The sequence below is a fragment of the Phalacrocorax aristotelis genome, chromosome 6, assembly GCF_949628215.1.
Source record: "Phalacrocorax aristotelis chromosome 6, bGulAri2.1, whole genome shotgun sequence".
Taxonomy (NCBI): domain Eukaryota; kingdom Metazoa; phylum Chordata; class Aves; order Suliformes; family Phalacrocoracidae; genus Phalacrocorax; species Phalacrocorax aristotelis.
Window position 1 is genome coordinate 49,404,252 of NC_134281.1, and position 20,861 is coordinate 49,425,112.

At 45.9% G+C, this 20,861-nt stretch overlaps 1 protein-coding gene across 1 annotated transcript in view; it reads right to left on the bottom strand.

The window, feature by feature from the left end:
- The window catches only part of RAD54L (RAD54 like), a 20,055-nt gene extending 6,920 nt beyond the window's left edge, over window positions 1-13,135 (bottom strand). Inside the window, exons 1-10 of the mRNA XM_075097715.1 lie at window positions 12,991-13,135; window positions 12,778-12,870; window positions 11,694-11,813; window positions 10,900-10,960; window positions 9,011-9,146; window positions 8,158-8,227; window positions 5,433-5,721; window positions 4,832-4,956; window positions 2,868-3,018; window positions 838-964 (exon numbers count right to left, since the gene is read on the bottom strand). Of these exons, the coding sequence (XP_074953816.1) occupies window positions 838-964; window positions 2,868-3,018; window positions 4,832-4,956; window positions 5,433-5,721; window positions 8,158-8,227; window positions 9,011-9,146; window positions 10,900-10,960; window positions 11,694-11,813; window positions 12,778-12,870; window positions 12,991-12,993 (1,175 nt within the window). The 5' untranslated portion in view covers window positions 12,994-13,135. The remainder of the gene's footprint in view (window positions 1-837; window positions 965-2,867; window positions 3,019-4,831; window positions 4,957-5,432; window positions 5,722-8,157; window positions 8,228-9,010; window positions 9,147-10,899; window positions 10,961-11,693; window positions 11,814-12,777; window positions 12,871-12,990) is intronic.
- Between the last annotated feature and the right edge of the window lie 7,726 nt (window positions 13,136-20,861).

Below are 20,861 nucleotides of genomic sequence, written 5' to 3' on the forward strand. Positions count from 1 at the left end.
TGAGTCAAGGTCAGGGCTGTCTCAATACAGAGGCTGTACTCAGCGTGAAATGCAATTTACCACGACTATGAACTGCAGGATTGTATTAGTGATGGTTGCAAAAGTTCAGATTGAAAAAAATAAAAAGAAGTGAAGACACCAGCAATGCTGGGAATTCAAAAGAGTCTCTAGTAAGAGTTCTTAGAGACACAAGCATTTGCCAGCAGATATGGATAAATTGGTTGTATTCATTAATAGAAACCAAACCAGGCTTAAACAAATACCAAAAATCAATCAAAGAGAAATAAGACAGCATTTTACATCACAAAGTGCTTCTTGGGGATCAAAAGTCACACCTCTGACACTAGTCATCTAATGCCATTAGCCCTACAGAGACAGCACAGCTATGAAAGCATGAGATGGACTCTTTTGTGACTTGAGCAATCAACAGCAAAACTGAGCAATATTCCTTATGCTCTTTCTGTCTGCCACTCAACATCTGGGCTGAATGGATCTCAAGTCTGACCCAGTCTACACTGTAGTTATGTTAGAACAAATAAAAGCCTGTCCAGATTCCAGGAGAAAACAGAAACATAAGAGTCAAATCATGATTCAGTATCTGAGTACATTTGCTTGAGGGTGACTGCAGCTAACTGTGCCATTTTAATGTGCTATTTTTCAGACTAAAGCTACATGCTATGTAGATTTCTTAGGCAATAAATACTTGCACAATCACTTGCTGAATAGACATAACTGGCAAGAGAATTCATTACAGCTACAACTGTAATTTGGAAAGATACTAGTGTACATCAAGGGTTTATGCAAAAGCGTTGCAAAGAGAAGAGGGATGAAGTTGACCTGTTCACAATGCTGATCAGTTCTTTAAGCCTCTCTTCTCCTTTGTGTCGCTCAGCTTCACTTGCATCCGCATCTCTGCCTTTCAAGATGGGAATTTCAAAATGTCTTTTAAATTCTTGTGCAGTCCCTGTACAAAACAGAAGTGAAAAGGTGACAAGTCCTATCAAATAACCTTTGATCAGCACCCCACAACCCCAGTTATCATACCACAAGCATGGGGCCCAGCAGATAAAACAAACTCTCGCCCCATCAGTATAATTTGCTTTCTTTTCTAGCCAGCAAATATTCAATCAAGGCAGGCAAATCTGTACACCAGAAAACCATTTTGTACTCCAACACCAATGCACTGCCAAAAGTCATACAATTTTAGTTAAACCTGAGTTCAGTCAGGCATGTACTGTTTTTGCTCACTTTCCAGCTGTACATTTACTCCCAGATTTTGTCCTTGCAAACAACAGCACAGGCATTACGTGTGCCTGTTCCAAAATTACCTGTCATCAATTGCTTATTACTGGTCGCAGGCTGAAAGTGGAAAAAATGCCTACTGCATGTATGCAGCTTTACTGGCAGTATTTACATTATTAGTCTCATCTCAGAAAGAATGAGCTGGAAGTACAGGGAGACTAGTCTTGCCCAAAGTACAGGTCAAGGGGGCAGGGGAAACCACATCAGCTCCCTGCAATAACTACCCAAAATTGAAGCACATGATAAAAGCAGATGTAAAACATCTACAACCCCATCCCATAATTTCCTTGAGAAATCTTGGGGACAGAACAACTGAACAGAAAAAGATACAGCCCAAATGCTGCTTGTAAGACTAAGAATCTGATGAGTGGTGTTTAACTGAGTTATGCGTGCAGCAGAATTAATGAGAAGCCTCTTGGACTGGATGCCAAACCATCTGAGACAAACATGGGTGGCAAGTTACAGCAACAAGGAAATTATTTACAGATTGGTTTATTTTCATTTCTTGACAGAAAAATGACCTCTCTTGACAAAAGACAAGCAATTCCACAATGGAGAGCAATAGACCTGCTCCTAACCCAGTGACGCAGGAGAGCGGGCAAAGACTACTTTGCTTTAAAATGAAAACAGAGCTTGCAGACATAAGCATAAGCACCAGAGAGAATACGTCAGTCTGCCATCAGCAACTGTAGGTGTTTTATCCTGAAAACTCACACTAATCAGTATCTCTCCTCCAGACCTTTTCTATCTCAGATGAAGTTAATCCCATATTCACAGGCCTCCTTGACTTAAAAAACAGGAGCAGTCTTAACTCCAAATGCTAGACATCACCCTCAGCTTTCTCTCAGATTATCTGAAAGTGGGATGGCAGACCACCAGAAATTCGGGCTTTGTTGCCTAACTGTCACAAGGTACACCATTCCACCTTGCACCAGCCACTTCAACCTCCTGTGCCAGAAGAATACAGGTGAGAGAGCAGGGAAAAGCTGTCTCCCAGGCTGCCTCTCTATTCAGTGCAGAGAACGTGTCAAGTCAAACCCTCCCCTCCACAGAGCCTATCCTACAAAGACATCATTCCTGGCTTAGATTTCTGAATTTGCTAAAGCCTGGGAGTGCTGGGGGAAATACCATTATGAGCTGGCTCTTCCTGCCCAGCAACTCCTGCAGTATCTACCAAGGGCTTATTGTTAGAGAAACTCCTAGCCTACATGAACATTTTGGCTGACGAGTATAGCTACACAAGATCAGCCATGGCGTACTCAGGGTTATAAATTAATTTTACCTTAATAATTAATTCCCCTTCCAAAACAGCTGTTAGACTGGTGCACTTGAAATTACCATCTTCTTGAAACAGAGCTTTGATGATATACAGCTTCTGGAACAGGGGACCCTTATCTAGGCTTTCTGGATACAAACTTCAGTTTGAAGAATAACTCTCCAACCTGTACATGACCTCTCCTCTCAGTAATGTCTTGGTCGCTGCTTTCACTGGCACTGGTAGGCAGGGGAGGGGCTTTGCCAGCAACTTCCCCCTCCATCATGTCTCTCACACAGTCACATCTTACCTAGGATGCCTGAATTGACAAAGTGCACCAGGCTGAAATACTCAAGTAGGTCATTCTGAATGGGGGTGCCCGAGATAAGGACTCGTCGAGGTGTATTTAAGCTGTTGAGAGCCTGGTATGTTTGATTTTCAGAGTTCTTCAATCTATGGCCCTTTGAAAAAAAAAGAAAAAAACCTGTATGAAGCTGATAAATCCAGTGGCCCTGATGGGAAGCAGCTTGGAGAGCCTCATCGACACTGCATGATGTATCTCCCACAAGGCATCACACCACTTTCCCATTCCTGGTAGTGGACTGAGTGTTGTATGTGTATTCAACTGTTGTAACAGACTTCTTTCAAAGGCAACCATCTGGTAGGAAACCTGAAGCCATTACGTGAGGAAACATGGCATTACAAGCTTCCAAGACTAGGAACATCTGAGTCGCACCCAGGCGAGAGGGCCTACCATGAAAATAACCACCAGCCTAATGGTTTAACTACAAAAAGTCTTTCTTGTTCAAAGACAGGGATGTTTTTAGCTACCAACACCAGACACTGAACTCTGGAGTAGTAACACTGCATCACCAAAGGTCAAGATCGGAAGCCATTCAGACCACCTATATCCAGGACTGCCAGGCCTTTGCACACTAATAGATAGAGTTTCTGCACCTCTTGCAGGGGTAATCTGAATAAAGGCCCCATTCCCATGCCTGTGAAAAGCAACTTTATTAGCATCCAAGTGTATGCTGTAGGACAAAGGATAAGCAAAGAGATGCTTTTTAGAAGTGCCAGACCACTGTAGAGCCGAGTATTTACTGGGAATATACAGAAGACACAAGGCCAAGAACCTTCATTCCCAGAATGCCTAGCTGCTGGCCCCGTCCCAGGGGCTCTGAGAAGTGTTGGAGTGACACTTGTGAGGATGCTTGCTCTTTTTAAGCTCCTCTCAGCACTGTTCTAGGAAATACAAACCCAAACCACTGGGTGGCACTGCTATTTAACAAACCCCACCTAACTAGCCGTGGAGGACACCTCCACAGTGACTGAGGCCCCCAGCTTGATTGTTTCAAGGAGGCAGAGGGCACTTTTTTCATTTTGTCCTTGACAGTATCTCTGGCTCTCACTACCTATAACCACAAATAGGGAACAATATATGAAAAAACACCTCCATTTCTGCCATGTGAGAGCAGAGCTTGACAACACCGGCTTCGCAAAGCTAGGTCCAGCAGTCAGCGAACAGGGAGTCGCACCAGGTCTGTCCTTTCTTGAACAAGAAACATGAGGTAGCTTCTCACCCAGCCCTCCTACCTCTGCCCCAGGCAGGAAGCTACAGATAGGGGAAGAGGGTCCTGCCATGGGAGTGCCCTTTAAACTCCCCCACAAGCACAGATGATGATGTCCAGATAAAGTGGCTGACAGCAGCCAAAGATATACACAAAAGCGTGCACAGAATCATTTAGGTTGGGAAAGACCTCAGGAGTCTCCAGACCAACCTCTTCCTCCAAAAGAGCCAAGTTAAAAATTACTAGGCAGGACATGAGGCTAGGCCAAACAGAATGTACTTCTCACTTTAGCAAAGAGACACAAACAGACAAAAAACAGATCAGTGAGCCAGGGCACTACCATCCCAACAGAGTAAGGCCTGTTTCAGAGTAAGAGACAGGCAGTGGACCTCCTTTCTGCTACATATTTCATGCTGAGAGAACCCTAGTAGATGCCCCCACTCTGCCAGGGGCCTATGAAGTGGCCAGTTACCACCACCTGGATTCTCCTCATATCTCAGCTCCTGAAAACACTCTCTCTCATTCAGGCTCACCCAGTATGGATAAGCCGGTTACCCAATGCCTCTCAAACACCAGAATAGGTGCTGTCCACAGCTAAACCTTGTTTCCCGCTGCCCTCTCCTCTTTTAAGAAAGCTGACCCAGTTTTGCCCAGATCTCAAGAAAACATCAGGAACAGATTCTCCTTAAAGATTCTCCTGTACCTCATCACATATGACCAGCCCAACACTGCCCTTCTGTAACGCATCGGCATGGAGTCGGAAGGTCTCATAAGAGATGATCAGGATGGGTGAAGGCACTCGCAGGCCACGCTGGTTCATGAAGCCAACTGCAGATGGGAAGGGGGAAAAGAAAAAAAAAAAAGAGGGATGAGGCAAACTAATAGAAAAGGGCACAAGCTCTCTAGTCAAAGCTTTTGCCTTAAAAAAATCTAGGAAAACCTGTTTCAATTACTCCGTAGCATCCCTTCCAACAACTTATACCCATGCTCCCTTCCCTGCAACTGTCCCCATTTCCCTCCCCCTCCCACCTGCCCACTCCTTTCCTGGCTTCTGGCTGGAACAAAGAGGAGGCACTGGGACTGCCCTAACTTAAGCACATGACTGGACTTGGATTATTCCAAAAGATCAACTATTACCAAACATGCAAGAGCCTGATCTAAACATGTTAGTGGGGAGACTTTCATCAGTCTCCAGAGCTCTAGTGACAGCTTAGAGGTGTTCCCATCAACTGCTGTAGGCTTCTTCCAACACAAGATTTTTGACCTAAGCCAGCCAATTGCACCATTTGCAAACATTTCTGTACCTAGTTTACGGTCAATCTCTTCTTTGGAGCCTCCATCAATGGCCAGCGGCTGGATCCTTCCCCCCAGCCATTTCTCTACTTCATTGTACCAGTTTCTCACCAGGCTGGAGGGAGACACCACCATGGCTTTCTCGATTTCAGGCTTGCAGTCTGGGCTTTGCCGGAGAAGCGTCCACATGAGTGTGATGCACTGCAGGGTTTTGCCCAGCCCCATTTCATCTGCCATGATACAGCCATGACTCCCAGGGATCCGCCGGCCCGTCACACAGTCCCAGAGGAATTTCACTCCCTGCCAAAAAATTGTTCTCTCAGAGCAGGATGGGGATATCAGCAGAATGACAACTTCATTTCAGCTTCATTACTGCAATGCACAGGACTAATACCACAACAAACAGCAAATCTGTTTAGGACACCCCTGGGGACACGCACCGTTCTAATGAGACAGAGGGAAATTGCCCAAGATGCAGCTAAAATGCAGCTACAGCTGGTTTGAAACAACATTACTGGTGCCAACACGTACCTCATAACACGTGTGAAATCTTACTACATTTTAACCGTACAATTGTTAATAACTTCCTGACGTGAATTCCCAGAAATTTCTACCCTTGGCTACATTAGACAGGCCCAAGCCATCAGCTATCCTGCATCAATCACTGCAAACAGATTAATCATCTTAACACTACCCAATTAGGTAGTTTTAAAAATACAGAATCATAGAGTGAGCAGAATTGTTTCTACTGCCTGATTAACTCCCAGAGTACCCTCAGCAGCCCTCATTGCTTCTGCCTAGAACTGCAATGACCCACCTTTGGGTCTCTGGACTCAAGGTCCAAAGCCAATTTAGGTTCAGAGAAGACACAGGGCTGAGGTTATAAGCCCACATTACACAGTGGGAGAAGAGCTCAGCCCTGCATTAGGGCTAACACCACCAAAACAGAGAAAAGGGAAAACAAGAGACAGACTGCAAAATGTTCCTTTATCATGTGATGATAGTCAGAAAACCAGGGCATTGTCCTGCGAATGTACAAGCTCCCTGCATTGTGCCAATAGAGCAGGGAATGAGGGGCACAACCTAAACACATCTGGGCCGGGCAGAGTCACCCCTCTGTGCTCCATTATTTAGGACTTGAAGATGGAGCACCTTCACTTGCACTTTCAATATCTTTTCTTTCTTTCTTAGGCCCTTAACAACAGGTTAATGAAGTTTATTTAAGCCAGTTGAACAATACATTTGGCTGGGGATCCAGTTGGGTAACCTCTGAGCAGCTGGGCAAAAGACATGACAAAGGCAGAGTGAAACTGTACAAGAGTCTGGAAACACCACCTGAATAAAGCAGCACAGGAATCTTAGCAGGCAGACTTATTAGTCAGACTGGAGCAGAAATTGCTTTATCAGAGATACCTAGCTGTCAAAAACAGACAATGTTCCTAGGACACCAACATAACTTGACAAAAGCACCAGCAGGCAGTACCTTACCCCAAAAACAGAGTGCCTCCAGCTATGTAGTCAGAGGTGAGCATTATACTGGGTCATGGATTCAGTACCAACTCTGAGATAAAAGTACAAGCTAGGAGCAGCCTACAGCACTCTGAGCCATCTGAAGATCTCCCATGCATGGACACATCCATCTTGACCTGCTTAGCCTGCAAGATCAGCAATCACAGCTTCCACCTGTGCTGCCCCTAGGCTTAAATGATAATATACTGCATCTGTGATGAACTTCAAACTGTCCAGATACCTTACAATTAGATATTTGGAGATTAGTACCCACTGCTTTGACATTGTGATGTTGCACATATTTACGACATAGAATGTTTTTTGGCACTCTCCATGGGTGAATTCCAAGTCTACACAGGTCATGGCAGCTCGCACCTACTAAGAGCAGCCTCCAATTAAAACACAATGAAGTAGGAATCTACTCCACGCTATGCTGGGAACCACAGTACCAGAAAGAAGAGCTTCAGTGTTTCCTGGCTCAGACTGTGGATCTAATTAATTCTGCTGACCAGCAAAACACAGTGAACAGTCTGCCTTGCCCAACTCAAGATTGGGCTGCAACATAATTTAGTGCAACTATAACCCATCACCTTCCACACTGAGTTGCACTGAGCAGAGCTTCATCTCCAGACTTCAAGATAATTAAAGGCTGGACTTTCAGCCCTGACTCTGCAAGATCCCATCTCCCTGTAGAAGCTGGTCTTTTCCTAAGGTATCATTGACTGACTTTTCTGTCACCAATGTGCTCTCCTAGACCTGCAACCAGTGCACAATGGTCACAGAAACTCCCCAGTTTCCACTATCATCTGACCTGACCTACAAGCCCACACTGAACACACCTGCGCATTAAGCAACATCATGTTTAGGCTGGGAGTACTCTGACCCTGCTGGATCAGAGGCAAGTGAAGAGCAAGTTCTTACCCACAAGAAAGCAGTGAATTACCGTATTTTTTTAAGGACAAACAGGGCTGTTGTAATACTCCTGGCATGTCCTCTTACTTACCATGGGACAGATGATATTTGCAACATTCAGGCCTCTAAGAGGATGGTTAAAACCAGTATTTCACTTTGCATTTGCAACGCTAGAGTCTGTTATACTGTCACAGACTGTTAGTCTGCAAGGTCTATGAAGACCTCATAGTTGGTGTGTTACAATTGCAGCAGAGGAACTGAAGCTTTTTGAAATGCACCAAATGCTCCAACCTAGGGTCCCGATGGTAAACTTACTTCTCTCTGATGGGGCCGTAAAACATGGCTGAGGACAGGATCCACCACAACATGGACAGGTGCTTTCTCCCTGAAGGAGGCAGTCAAGGAAGAAGACAGCGTGATTAATGAACTCGGCACAGCATATGTTTAGTTTTTTTAAAAAATCTCACTGCTATACTGAGGACTCCCCTGTGGTATGAGGGAAGCAACTGCCAACAAGAAAGTGAAAAATGGATTAATTCAGTTTTGGTAACAAAGGCACAGGAGCCTGATCTACAATCTAAAGCATCAGTGAAACCACGTATTTGGGCTGTGGTTAAAGCAAGGGCAGAATGTGGTTCAGAGCCACAATTAAAAAGTCATTATTATTTTCCTTGTTTCAATAACAACATTGTAACTGCATTACTGGAGAGAGAAACCTCCTCCTCTGCCCATGAAGATCCAGCTGACAGCCCTTTTAAGTTATAACAGCAGCACAGAAGGAACTACTTAAGAATAAAAACCATTAGGCAGCCTAACATTTGAATGTCAGTCATATCCCTTTGCTTGTCCCTAGACACTGACATTTCCTGACTAACGGCTAAGCCATAACATTGTCTAAGCAGCTTCTCCATGTGAGCATTCTCATTCCCTGCAAAAGGCTTAAATGTTTGATGAGTGAGAGATGAAAGCCTGTGGGACAACTCAATCCAGCATGGGTACATTCCTACTTTGATTGTACCGTATCTGAACCAACTCAAAGGCAGAATACTTGGAACCCAACTTCCCTTGACGTTCAGACCCCAGTTCGGATACATCTGGGAAGAAAGCACACAAACCTACACGCACAAGGAGGTCAGAGCTGAAGCATTTGTGCCAGATGATGACTCACTTGTCTATTTTCAGCTGGTCGTGGGCACTCAGCAGTGGGGGCTCATATAGAACCAGAGCTCCTTCCTCAAAAGGGTCATGGAGAGGACTCCTCAGCCCTGCCCGTTTGATACCCAGCGCACGCAAGCCCAGTGGCCCTGAAAGCAAACAAAGGCACAACTCAAAGAACTTCTTGCTGGAAGAAAGCGCAGCCTTGCAGAAGAGTCTGATTACATGTAGGAACAGTGAATTAATTGGGTGCTGGAGTGGAGATTCAGGCACAACTGGTGCAGTCAAACCTACACAGGACAGTTGTTTGGCAGCACTCTGCCAGCACACAGCAGGTAGCTCTGTGGCAAGAAAGAACAGAATGAAGGGACAGAGACAAAGATGGAGAAATGGCACTGCCCGTCACACTGGGTGGACCAAATGCCATATATGCTGACATACAACAGTACAAGTTATCTCACAAGGTGACTAATGGCTTCCATCCCAGACCTGTGCCATTGGCATCCAACAATAAACAGGTACAATGTCTCCCTCGGCTAGTTCTGGGCATCGAAGCTACCCCTAGTACCCAAAAGCTGCTGTTCTAGTTTTATGAAAGACAAGCAGGGTTCCAGAATGTATGCCTCAGCAGCTCAGTAAATACACTCTCACATACATAGTATATACCGAGGTCAAAAAGGTCAAATCCTCTTTTTGGATCAGCTAACACAGACTTATTCGGAGCTTTATCTTTTATGCAAGGGCAGGAACTGATCTGTAACAGCGATGAGGTTTTACAGTATTATAGTTAGTACCATACCACCATTACCTACTCTAAAGCATTATTTTCTCTCTGCTGAACAACAGATCACGTTTGGCCTTGGAGACAATTTTTGTGAAAAGCAGAAACCAAGCATGAGTCCCTCTTCCTAGTATTATATTTTGACATCACAGTTTTGTAATTGAGATGAACACAAAAAGGACATGCATAGAAATCCCTTTTCCCATCAAGACTCAGGCAACTGTGCCCCCAGGATTGATTTTGCTTAGGAAAGATACAAGCAGGGTCAATTTTACCCACTGCTTGCCAAAGCTCCTTGCAAAATGAGAGCATCACAAGCTGAGGCAACAGTTCCTACATACCAAGAAAAGAGCACGAGACACCCTCAACTCCTAATTAAGAGAGAAAAACAACAGCCACAGAAAGCAGCTCCCCAGTTACAGTTGTTTCAGCCTCCTGACAAATTTGCTTTTCTGCCAGCTAACTTCGTCAAACTCTTTTGGAGCTTAAGCAGTCAGTGTCTGCTTACAGACATATTTTTATAACTAAAGTTTGAGTGAAACTGGTTGTTCTGCATTTGAATTTTTCAGCTGGAGGCTGAAGGGGAAGGGGACAAAACCAGGCCCATTTGATTCTGAAATCTTGTGTTTCACTGATTCAAACCAGCTGAGGCTTTGAACTTCAAAACTACCTTGCCTTGAAGGTCACCTTGAGATTCAACACACTAAGACAAACAGAAAGAAAACTGGTACATGCTGTCTTTTCCACATACAGCCTTCTGTGTGTTAGTATCATTAGAGTATTATTTAGATGGTAAACCTTCATCGCTTGGAATTCAACTTGCTTTTGTATTTGCAATACAGTGCACATCTTCTGGCACTACATCAAATACATAGCAGTAAGAATACAAAAATCCAATTCTGAAATGTAGGATTATCCAAACTAAACAGTAGTAAGAAATATGATGACTTTGCTAATGTGCCAATATTCTTCTTTCAAAATTAAGTCAGGATTTCTGGAACAAATGCATCAGTGCAAAAAATAACAATAATCCCAACATATATATTTGACAGGTCTAAGCACCACCATGTGTTTTACCAGAGTCAGTCAACACAGACAGCCCTTAAACCTCCTCATCTTACCTTTATAATTTGGAATGGGGACTTTGAAGGGTTTGGACAAAATGCTGCGGATAAAAGCCTCCTAGGAATTCAGAAAGAAAACACGCTTAAGAAGTCTGAAATCAGAGATTGTTCAGGAAGGCAAGTCCAGGACATTTTTTGAGAACTCAGTTTTGCCAAGCACTGAGAGTCCCTCTATTCAAGCTTCAACTCCAACTATTTTCAAGAATATCCAGAACGAAGAAAGTAGCAAACCAGCACAGTTCCCCCCACCAACTCTGCTTTTCAAGCCTATTTTCCTTTGGGTTTTCTGATGTGTAAAATTGATCTTTCATAACTCCCATCTTCTCAAATCTGCTGGCATTATTCACTTCTGTAAATGCTATTGCTTCCCCCATCTTAGTAATTCAGCCAGGCAATTAATTTCCTGTAATGAAACTGGGTTACCATTGTAGAAACGTCCACACCAGACCAGCACCCAGTCTCCAGCAATCGAAGCCCAGAGAGAACCAGGCAAGCAGACAGCACTTGAGGCATTTGCGTGGAAAGCTACCCACGTCCCTTGGCACTGGCCTTCACCTAGACCTCACAGAACTCTCGTATTCAGGATTTCCACTATAGAAAGTACACCCACACCTCCCTCAGCATTAAATGGTTGGAGCTAGCAAAAGGTGTCTCCTAAAGACTCTGTGTACGTGTGGCATTTCCATAACACCTCTGATTAAAAGGGTCCATGGAAGCATTTGGACTCCGTTGGTGAATGTGCTCCATGTGCAACCCACCTGCTATGGTGTGCTAGCAGTAACACCACTTACATGCTGACTGCTATCCAGGCAGCGAGGTCTGTTGGTCAACTGAGCCAAGGGTTTCCGGAAAGGCGACCTGTAACATTCTCCACTCTCCATCTCACTGACGGGCTTCTGTCTCTTACGAGTCTGAAAAACAGAATCAAGACAAAACAACTCAGGGGCAGCTGGTGAGACCAGAAGACAGATGCATCACTGTCACACTCAGTAAGCACCTAACCACACAGACAATCCACCCAGCCAGCTGAGCATCTCTGTACACACCCAATCATTACTCACCCCCACTGCCAAAGGACAGAGCCAGCAACACCACCAGGGTCACAATGCCCTGAAGTTTAAACTGCAGAATGGTTAAAATACTCTCCTATTTAAAAAATATCTACCACCTTCTAAGCATGCTTGTCTGTGCTAAGCATGCTTGCCTGTGCCCCCACTCCCAACAAAGCAGAAGACAAAAAGAGGAAGGGTCAATAGCATGGAACAAACTACATGAAAGTCCCCAGAGGCTCCCACGCATCTGTTGTTACACAGGTGAAAGGCCTCACACTGGAACATAAATTTCAGACACTTAGCAAGGCATGAAGGTAAGTCAGGCATTGATCTGTTTACTGATTTAACACACTCTTCTTCAGACCGAGGCATGGTTTTAACCACCTGCTGAAACAGAAGAAGGAATCTGACATAGAAAGTACCAGGTGAGATTCTCTGACCTGTATGACATAGAACAATGCATCATAACATAATGTTTTGTCTTAAACATCTACATATTCCTCATTACCAGCCCTCTCACAAAACACCTGGAAGCTCTCCCAGGGAGTTTTTTCCTTAACCACGAAGCATCACCTGTATATAACGAAGTTCTACCAACTACATGCCCAGACACAAGTCTTCTCCTAACTGGTGAAAACAGCACAAACTTGGGGCCTGACCCTCACTCCTCAGAAGACGGGGGGCGATAACAACCTCCGACCAGGCACCAGGGACTGACCTGGTCCACCCCACCACCCGGCTCCACGTCCCCCTGCCCACGGTCCGGGAGGCTCCGGGCGTCCCGTCGGGCCAAGCCCGCCACATCCCGGCGCCCCTTGCTCACCATTGTGGCGTGCCGGTCCTCCTCCTCCTCCTCCTCCTCCTCCTCGTCGCCCGCTTTCCTCTTGGCCAGCTGGCTGGGGGCCAGGCTCCTCCTCTGGAAGGGGAGCACAGAACACACAGACACACACACTGAGGGGGCGGCGGGGCCGGGGGTCCCCCGCAGCAGCCCCGCAGGCCCGGCCCGGCCCAGCGTCCCCTGCCACCCCGCACTCACCATCGCCTCACGGGGGGGGGGGGGGGGGGGGGGGGAACGGGGGGGGGACGACGGACGACCGGTAACGCTCACGTCCCGCACGCGAGGCCGCCCGCGCGCGCCCTGCCGGAGGCGGGAAAGGCGCTGGGCGGCCTCCGCCCCGCCTCTTCACCAAGGCAACAGGCGTGGCCAAGCGAGCGCCGAGCCCTATCGACCCGCTCGGGGCTCCGCTGAGGGAGGCAGGCAGGGAGCACGACTGACAGACGAACAGACAGCGGCCTGAGGAGGGCTCCAGGGCCTGCTCACGCTGTGTGGGTACGGTGGATCAGGCCCCGGAGGGAAGGTGGTCGCCGCCTGCGCACAAAGGTGCGAGGACGAGAGCTTGAGCTTTACAATGAATCAAGTTGGGCGCTGCGTCTGAAGGCAGAGCCCCACGGCTGCAGGGACTCCTGCTAGCAGGAGGCAAATTACCGGGTGTTGTGACAAAAGCACACCCAGGAGAGAGGCTTGTGGAGGGGGAAGTGCCTTCCCTTTGCGGTCATGTTTCAAAATAGACTAAAATTTTTGCACAGTTTTACATTATTTTACATATTTACCTGTCGGAGTATGGCTGACCCTAAAGCCTTGATTGTGGACCAGCATCAGTGTGCACCCTCACAGAACAGAAAGACGACCACGTTGGTACATCCTAAAGGGCATATGGGGGGGTTCAGGGTAAAAAACAAACTCAGAGCAGCAGCGATTTGAGCGTAGATTTGTTTTCCTTCAAAAAGGACGGGCAAGTTCTCAGGAAAGAGCAAGGTTGTTCCTGTTCCATGAATCACAGCTGACATGATAAATGAGGACTGGTGCTCACTGAGCAATTTAAAGGACAGGCTTTTTAAACATTGCAAAGCCAGAGCATTTTGAAGACACCCAGATAAATTCTCCTTCTGGCTACACGGGGGAAACTCCAGACAACCCCATGAAATAAGCCAAGTCCTCTGATCCATACAGTTAACTCTTTCATTGGCAGGCAGGGAAGGCACCCTCAAGATGAGATTCCCACACAGCCTGTGATACAAGATGTGCCTCTCTCAGGACTCGGAGCACGTTCTCTGGAACCAGAGGATTCCCAGAGGCCTCCGCAGCTGACAGCATTAATAGATCATGGGAAACCGGTCAAATCTCCAGATGCCGTCCGTGGAGCTCCTGGGGACAGGCAGGGAGTGAACGTGGCATTCAGTGCAGTCCAGCAAAGCAAACAATTCAATATGCAATGCAATGCAGCTGTTAAAAGAACTTTCTCTTCCCTTCCTCCTCCAAGGAGGGAAAGGAGAAGGATGGATTTACCCTTTTCTGGTTGTTTCACTGATCAACTTGGGAAATAAATAAAATGCAAAAACACTTCAGTAACTTCCAGTGCACAGCTGACCTTCTTAAACATCAGGAAACACAAGAAGCCCCTTTGGCACTATCCCCACCTCAAGGTACACGCTATTTTTCTATTCAGTTTATTAAACATCCTTGTTGATATATTTATGCACCTTTAAAACATGGACCATAAAATAGTGTGGATATAAGACAAAGCCAAATTCTTACATTGTTAGGACTTGAGGTCTAAGTGGGCATAGATTCCCTGCAGCCATTTATACCTCCTGAATATCTAGTACCTTAACTTTACTTTTCCCCCTGTCTTCTTCTTTTAAGTCCAAATCCATTTGACAGTATTTTGTTCCCAAAGTGCTTTCAGAGCTCAGTGACGAATGTTAGATGTTGCAATTACTGGCTCACTGGGCAGAGAGTGGTTCTATAGGAAGGTAATTGGCTATTTTTCCTGGCATGAATAATATTCACATTAATAGCCTCCCTCACCATAGCTTTGAGAGCAAATCTGCAGCATGCTTTTTGCCTGCAATGGGAACAGACACAATTTCTGGCCCAGGCCAGGCTGGGTTAATAGTTAGAGGAAGGGGAGGCAAAATGCTCCTTCCTGCTCCGTGTAAAGCAAGAAAGATCTCCTTCATCTGACACCCAACACAGAACCTCTCTTCTAACCATTCGTGACAAGTCCCAGAGGGAAATTTGGGCTGATGCACAACCAGCCCACTTATAAGTCAACGACACTGTGAACATGGGGCAAGGTGGGCATGCACGGGGGAGATTGCCTTTCTTACCAAAAAAACTGTGTAAGAGATACAGCAAAATGAAATGTTTCACTCTTTCTCCGGAGGGGAAGACCAAAGGGCTTGCCCAAGGTGACAGGAGCAGCCAGGGACAAGGTCAGCAATGGCCTTTTCCTGAGCTGTGGGTCCCAGCACAAGATGCTGCTCAGTGCTCTGTTTTCCACTCTTCTCTCCAAACTGACACCTTGAGGCAGAGGTTAAGTCCCCCCTCTTCCCCCTTTCTAATTACACAATTTACTCCTTTTCTAGCTGTAATCAGCTCCCATTTATACAGCCCTGAGAGATCACAGGATAATCACCATGGGGAATAATCCTGTGATTTCCCTTGCTGTCTCTGTAGGATGCTGAGTCTCTCCAGTATGAGCAAGGAGAGAGGAGGATACCAAACATCTTCCTCAGGAACTCTACAGGATTTGGCAAAAAAAAAAAAAAGGCAAAAAAATTTAAAAATCATCAAACAGCTTGTCTTCCAGTCACCACCTTGGTATGAACTCATGGCACTCCCTCAATGTCAACCACCACCACACCTCAGCGGGACCACTATTCCACCCAGACCCTGGTGGATGCAGCAGTGACCTCCCTGATTTGTGGGATCTCCCTTCTCTTAGGACCCCCCCCCCTTTTTTTTTTTTTTAAAAGTTCCTTCCTGTTGCTGTGGGGCACAGGCCCTCCCCAGTTCCCCACAGAAAGTTTTAAGAAATGCATTGCAGGAACGTGGTCCTCATATCCAGTTCTTTGCAAGCAGGAAGGACAGGTCCTGCTCAAGACAGCTTGTGACCTTTGTAGCAGGCAGAAAACAGCATGAGGAGGAGATAATGGGAGAAAACGTCTCCTGATGGAAGGACACCACAGACCTTGTCTAACAGCTTCAGCCATTCTGCAATGAGACACAGAGGTGAAAATCTGTAATCACAATAAGAAGGGCAGAGCTACAGCTTTAATAAAATTCAGTGGTGTCACCTGGATCTTCTCAGGTGAAGCTCTGAAGGGACCAGGACTGCAGGATGAAGACCACACACACACCAGCATAGCTTGGCCATATTCAGCTGGGGAAGTAATTAGTTAAATATCCTTCCAGTTAATTCCTTTGCAAACCACGAGAGGGAAACTGAGTACGATCATACCAAGTTGCTGTCAGCTGGAGTTGTGATCCCATTTCATCAACGCCAGAGACAGCTCAACTGTCCTTCCACCAAAGCCACTTATTGAGAGAGGAAACATTAAGTCCTTTAAAAATACTAACTTCAGGGAGAAAATATTTTTCCTTTCTGGAAGTCAGGTGCCATTCAACACGCAGCATGGCTGCGTGCTGGACAGGAGCAGAGCTTTAGGAGCGAGGCTCCCAGCACTGCTGCTGCTTTTGGCATGTTTGCATGAATATCACCTGAAAGAAAACTGAGTCATGAGCACAGATTGATGTGAGTTGGGCAGCTGACATGCTTCCCACCCCCGGCCGTCTGGCTGCTGAGCTGCCACAGCGCTCAAGCGCTTATGCCTGTGCCCGGCAGCGAAGGGCTGTGGCTGTGGGGCTGGCCCACATCCCACCCGGCCATTCCTGCAGTATCCTCCATTGCAGCTGTACAGCACCTGCTTCAGCCTGAACCCCTCTGTGTGGTAAGCACACTCAAGGTACAGCACTCATGTCCTGCAGCGGGATGGCACAGCTGGGCGGCCATTGACCTCTTCGAATGCAGGGCCCTTCACCATCATGGATTACATAGTACATTTCACGGTTTCGTTTGGTTCATTTATGACTGCTGTCCCTTTGGCCCTACTGGTACCTAATCCGTATCACTGTTAGAAAATAAAAAATAAGTCTTTGCTAATCTTGTTTATTTTCAAAAAAAAAAAAAAAGACCCACAAAATCCTATTTCCTTAAAGCAGCAAAGGCAAAAGGAGCAGGGAAAAGTCTCCACAGCCACTATTCCAGTGAGCTCTGAGCCCCAGAAATGCTGCACCCCCACCTGCTTCCTCATGGGTTTGGTGCTTCCCTCTCCAGATACCTCCCTGCCCCTGTGTTGGAACTCAAGATGACCTCCACTTGAAGCCAGAGACCCCTGCACCGTGCTGAGCCACATGCCATGGCTTGAAAGCCATGAGGTGGAGAAGGTACTGCTGGCACAAGACAGGAGGAGGATGTGGGATGACCAGGGAAGCAGGAAGATGGGTAGCCTCCAGGTAATGCAACAATTTCCTCCAGGGACTAAGCCCTGGGCTTTCACCTTCAACATTGTTGCTGCATCCAACACTAATCACAGCCTCTCTGTTCCTAATTTGACATTAAGCAGCTGATTCCTTTTCAGGCTCATGGCACTGTCTTAAAGAGTATCTGGAAGCAGAGGTTCACCCACCTGTCTGGGTTTAGCATTTCTCACCTGCTCCAAGAAAACCATCAGCAACTTGAGTGCTTCAGTTGCTTCCGCTCCATGCGACTGCTTTCAAGAGCCAGCCCTTCATTCGGGGGGAAGGCTGTCCCCACAGGGTACTTCCCCCCTGCCAACACCTTTGCTTCTAATTTAATTTTTTTGGCAAGATGTTTTTAAACATGCATGAGTCTGACTCAGCAACCCAAAATATTTCATTTGATGCAAAGCAAAATGTTCCATTTTGTTTACAAGCTAATTAGTCAGTCTTATCTTCTTCACCTTTATAAACACAGGCAAGCCAACAACGCAGCCTGCAAACATCAAAAAGCCTGGTTTTAGGAAATGTCAGAGTCAAGCTGCATTGCCACTTCCAAAAACACATTCCTCATTTCTTAAGGGGAGAAGGGGGGGCTGAAATGACTTCCCAAATTCAGCTTGATTTTGCAAATTGGTTTAGCCCTGCTGAAGGTCCATTTTTGCAAGAAATTTACAATCAATTGCAATTTTCCTTGACAAGCGCAGACATTTACAGGGCACTCACAGAGCCGCAGAACAAATCCAAGGGCACATCTCAGCTTTATGGACCAGGGGTGGCCCCTGATCCTGCTGGGTCCTCACCAACCACCCAGCACTGCTACCAGAATTATTTGGGGCTGCAGTCAGGGGTGCTGCTCATGGGTACAAATATACCTTTGTGCAAGTCCAGTTGCAGGACCAGGATTGAAATAAATAGGATTGCATCCATCTTCCCATAACAGCTACCTCCATCACATCACTTTCATGATCTACAGAGAAACACCCACCATAGTAATTCTGTGTGTGAAAGACAGAATATGTATGAATATATAATATATAGACACACACTCACACTCACTTCCTAAGCAGTTAATCTACCAAGCACCCTCTGCCACATTAAAAATATTTGCTTATCATCTTGCATGACCAAGAAAGACTTTTCTGTAAATGGGATTTTCTCCAGGGCAGGAGAAATTGCTTCCTTCCTTGCTGCCTGAGCTCCACAGAAACCAAGTGCTGGCTCCCTTGTGAGAACAGTTTGGCCCCTGCATGTGATTTTTGTGATTTATACAACCACCAACAGCTTGGGAACAAAGCTGTTCAGCAGCAGAGATGCTCTCAATGCTGAGACCTGGGTTCAAGGAAACTGGCTCAATGGGTGATGGAGGTATATCTCTTAGAAGACATCATCTGAATTTGCACAGTCCCCAAACACTTCAGGTCCTCTATTTAAAGTGGGGCTGGCAGGGACTGAGTATAGCACACAGGCAACAGGGTTTTCAGATTACTTTTGTGGCAGCACGTGGTCCTTCCCAGACCTGCCCATCACAGTGCCAAGGTACCCCAGGCCCTGTATGGCTCCAGTGAGCTCCAGGGTCAGCTTGGGAGCTCAGAGCATGGAACATGTAACCTTAAACACACCTGGTCTCACGAGGTGGACAGACTGTCACATTGCTCAACCAGATACTCCTGAGCTAATAAGGGAAGTGTCACCCCTAACCATGTGTGACTCTTCTCAACCGCTTTGTCTTAGCTTAGACAAGTCTTTCCTCTGGCAGGAGGCAAAATGTTATTCTCTCTGCCCCTGCTTAAATCTCAATAGCGGAGGGTGAAAAAAAATCTAGCTCCTATAAGTAATGTCTCAGGACAGAGGAAACATCATTTCATTGGGGCAATTAGCACAGTCTAATTAAACCCTAGTCTTCTGATCAGGCTTTGCTGATTAAGTGGGTTGCAGACACTCTATATTAACAAAATGAATCAGTTAATTACATGACAATCAATAAGAAGCAAAAAGTAGGACAAGCAATTTGCCTTTAAATGACCATCTAAATTCATCAACATGATACATGTTTGTAAGTGTCAAGGGAAGGGGCAGACATGACAGATCTCTTAGGTGCTGAGATAATCATTTCTGATAGCTGCAATTCATGAAAAGCAGAGAACGTACAGCATCTCCCTGAAAAAATAATTATTTTTAAACAATAGTTTACAAAACAAGCAGAGCACGAATGAACTCGACTACTGGGAGAAAAAAAAACCTTCAAAAACATAGCTCTTTATTAAACCGAAAGTCTTAGTTTGGAGTTGTGACCTAAAATGGTCAGCATTGCTTTGAACCAGAGACATCATGGTCTTGAATGATTATCTGACTTAGAGCTCCCATCCAAATTGAAAACCTTGGTGAAGTGGGAGCTGGAAAATGACATTGTTAAAGTGGCAATTTTTACCCTGAAAAGCTTACAGCCTGAATGGAAGGACTTCAAAAATAAAGGGGAAAAACTGCTTTGTGAAAAATACAGAAATATCTGTTGTTCTTACTATGCAGGGTTCAAAACAGGCAGACCGTAAGGGATTTTCAGCATTTGTAATGAGTGCTTTTAATAATTTTTTTTTAAGAAAACCCAAAACCAAAAAGCGTTATCAAGATGGCTATTGAGAATTTCTCCTCTCTGAAAGCAGGCTTCTCAGTCAAGCTAAAAAGCAATAACATTTTCAAGAAAAAAATCCACTGAAAATGTCACAAAAAATGAAATGTCTGACAAGCACAACAATCTTCCCAGCCTTGAAAAAAGGGATTGGGTATTTTATTTTTTACTTTCTGCTTTATGATTTTGGCTGGATGGATAATGCAGAATTAGGAAGGTGACTTTTCATTCTTCCAGAGACAGAGACCTGAGGACCAGAAAGATGAGTCTTACCCCAAACCATGCCTGCAATCACAGACTCATTTAGGTGAGGAGGGACCTCTGGAGGTCTCTGGTCCAACCCCATGCTCCGAGCAGGGCCAACTTCAAAGATTAAATCAGTTTGCTCTGGGCTTTACCCGGCTGAGCTTTGAAGACCTCTGAGGATGGACACTCCAGCACCTTCATCCCAGTCACAGAGAAATTGCACCCAAGCTTTCAGCCCCCAGGTTCAGTGCCCTGATGAAAAAAATGTCCTAATAGCCCCCACTGCCCTGGGATTGTCATGGAAGAAATCAGGAGGATTGGCATACGCAGTGGCATCTACAGTCACAGGGGAGAGAGCCTCAAAAAGAGGCGTGGGCCAGAGCTTTTTGAAACTGTGAGGCTCTGTCCACAGCCTTCAGTAGGGACATGAGTAATTGAGTGTGGATGCCCTCCAAACCAGCCTCATCCAGACCAGCGATGCTGTAGACACTCAGCCCCACCACAAGCCAGCCTCCAAGCTGTACGCCAAGGCTCTGATAACTGGTTTGTCATCCTTCTTTGTCTTCCCCCTCTTTCAGTCTGGTAGCAATTGCATTTCTGGGGACACAGGGCTCATTTATGAGTCTCTGCAGCAATAAACAAAACGGAAGAACCTCAGTGCCACAACCTG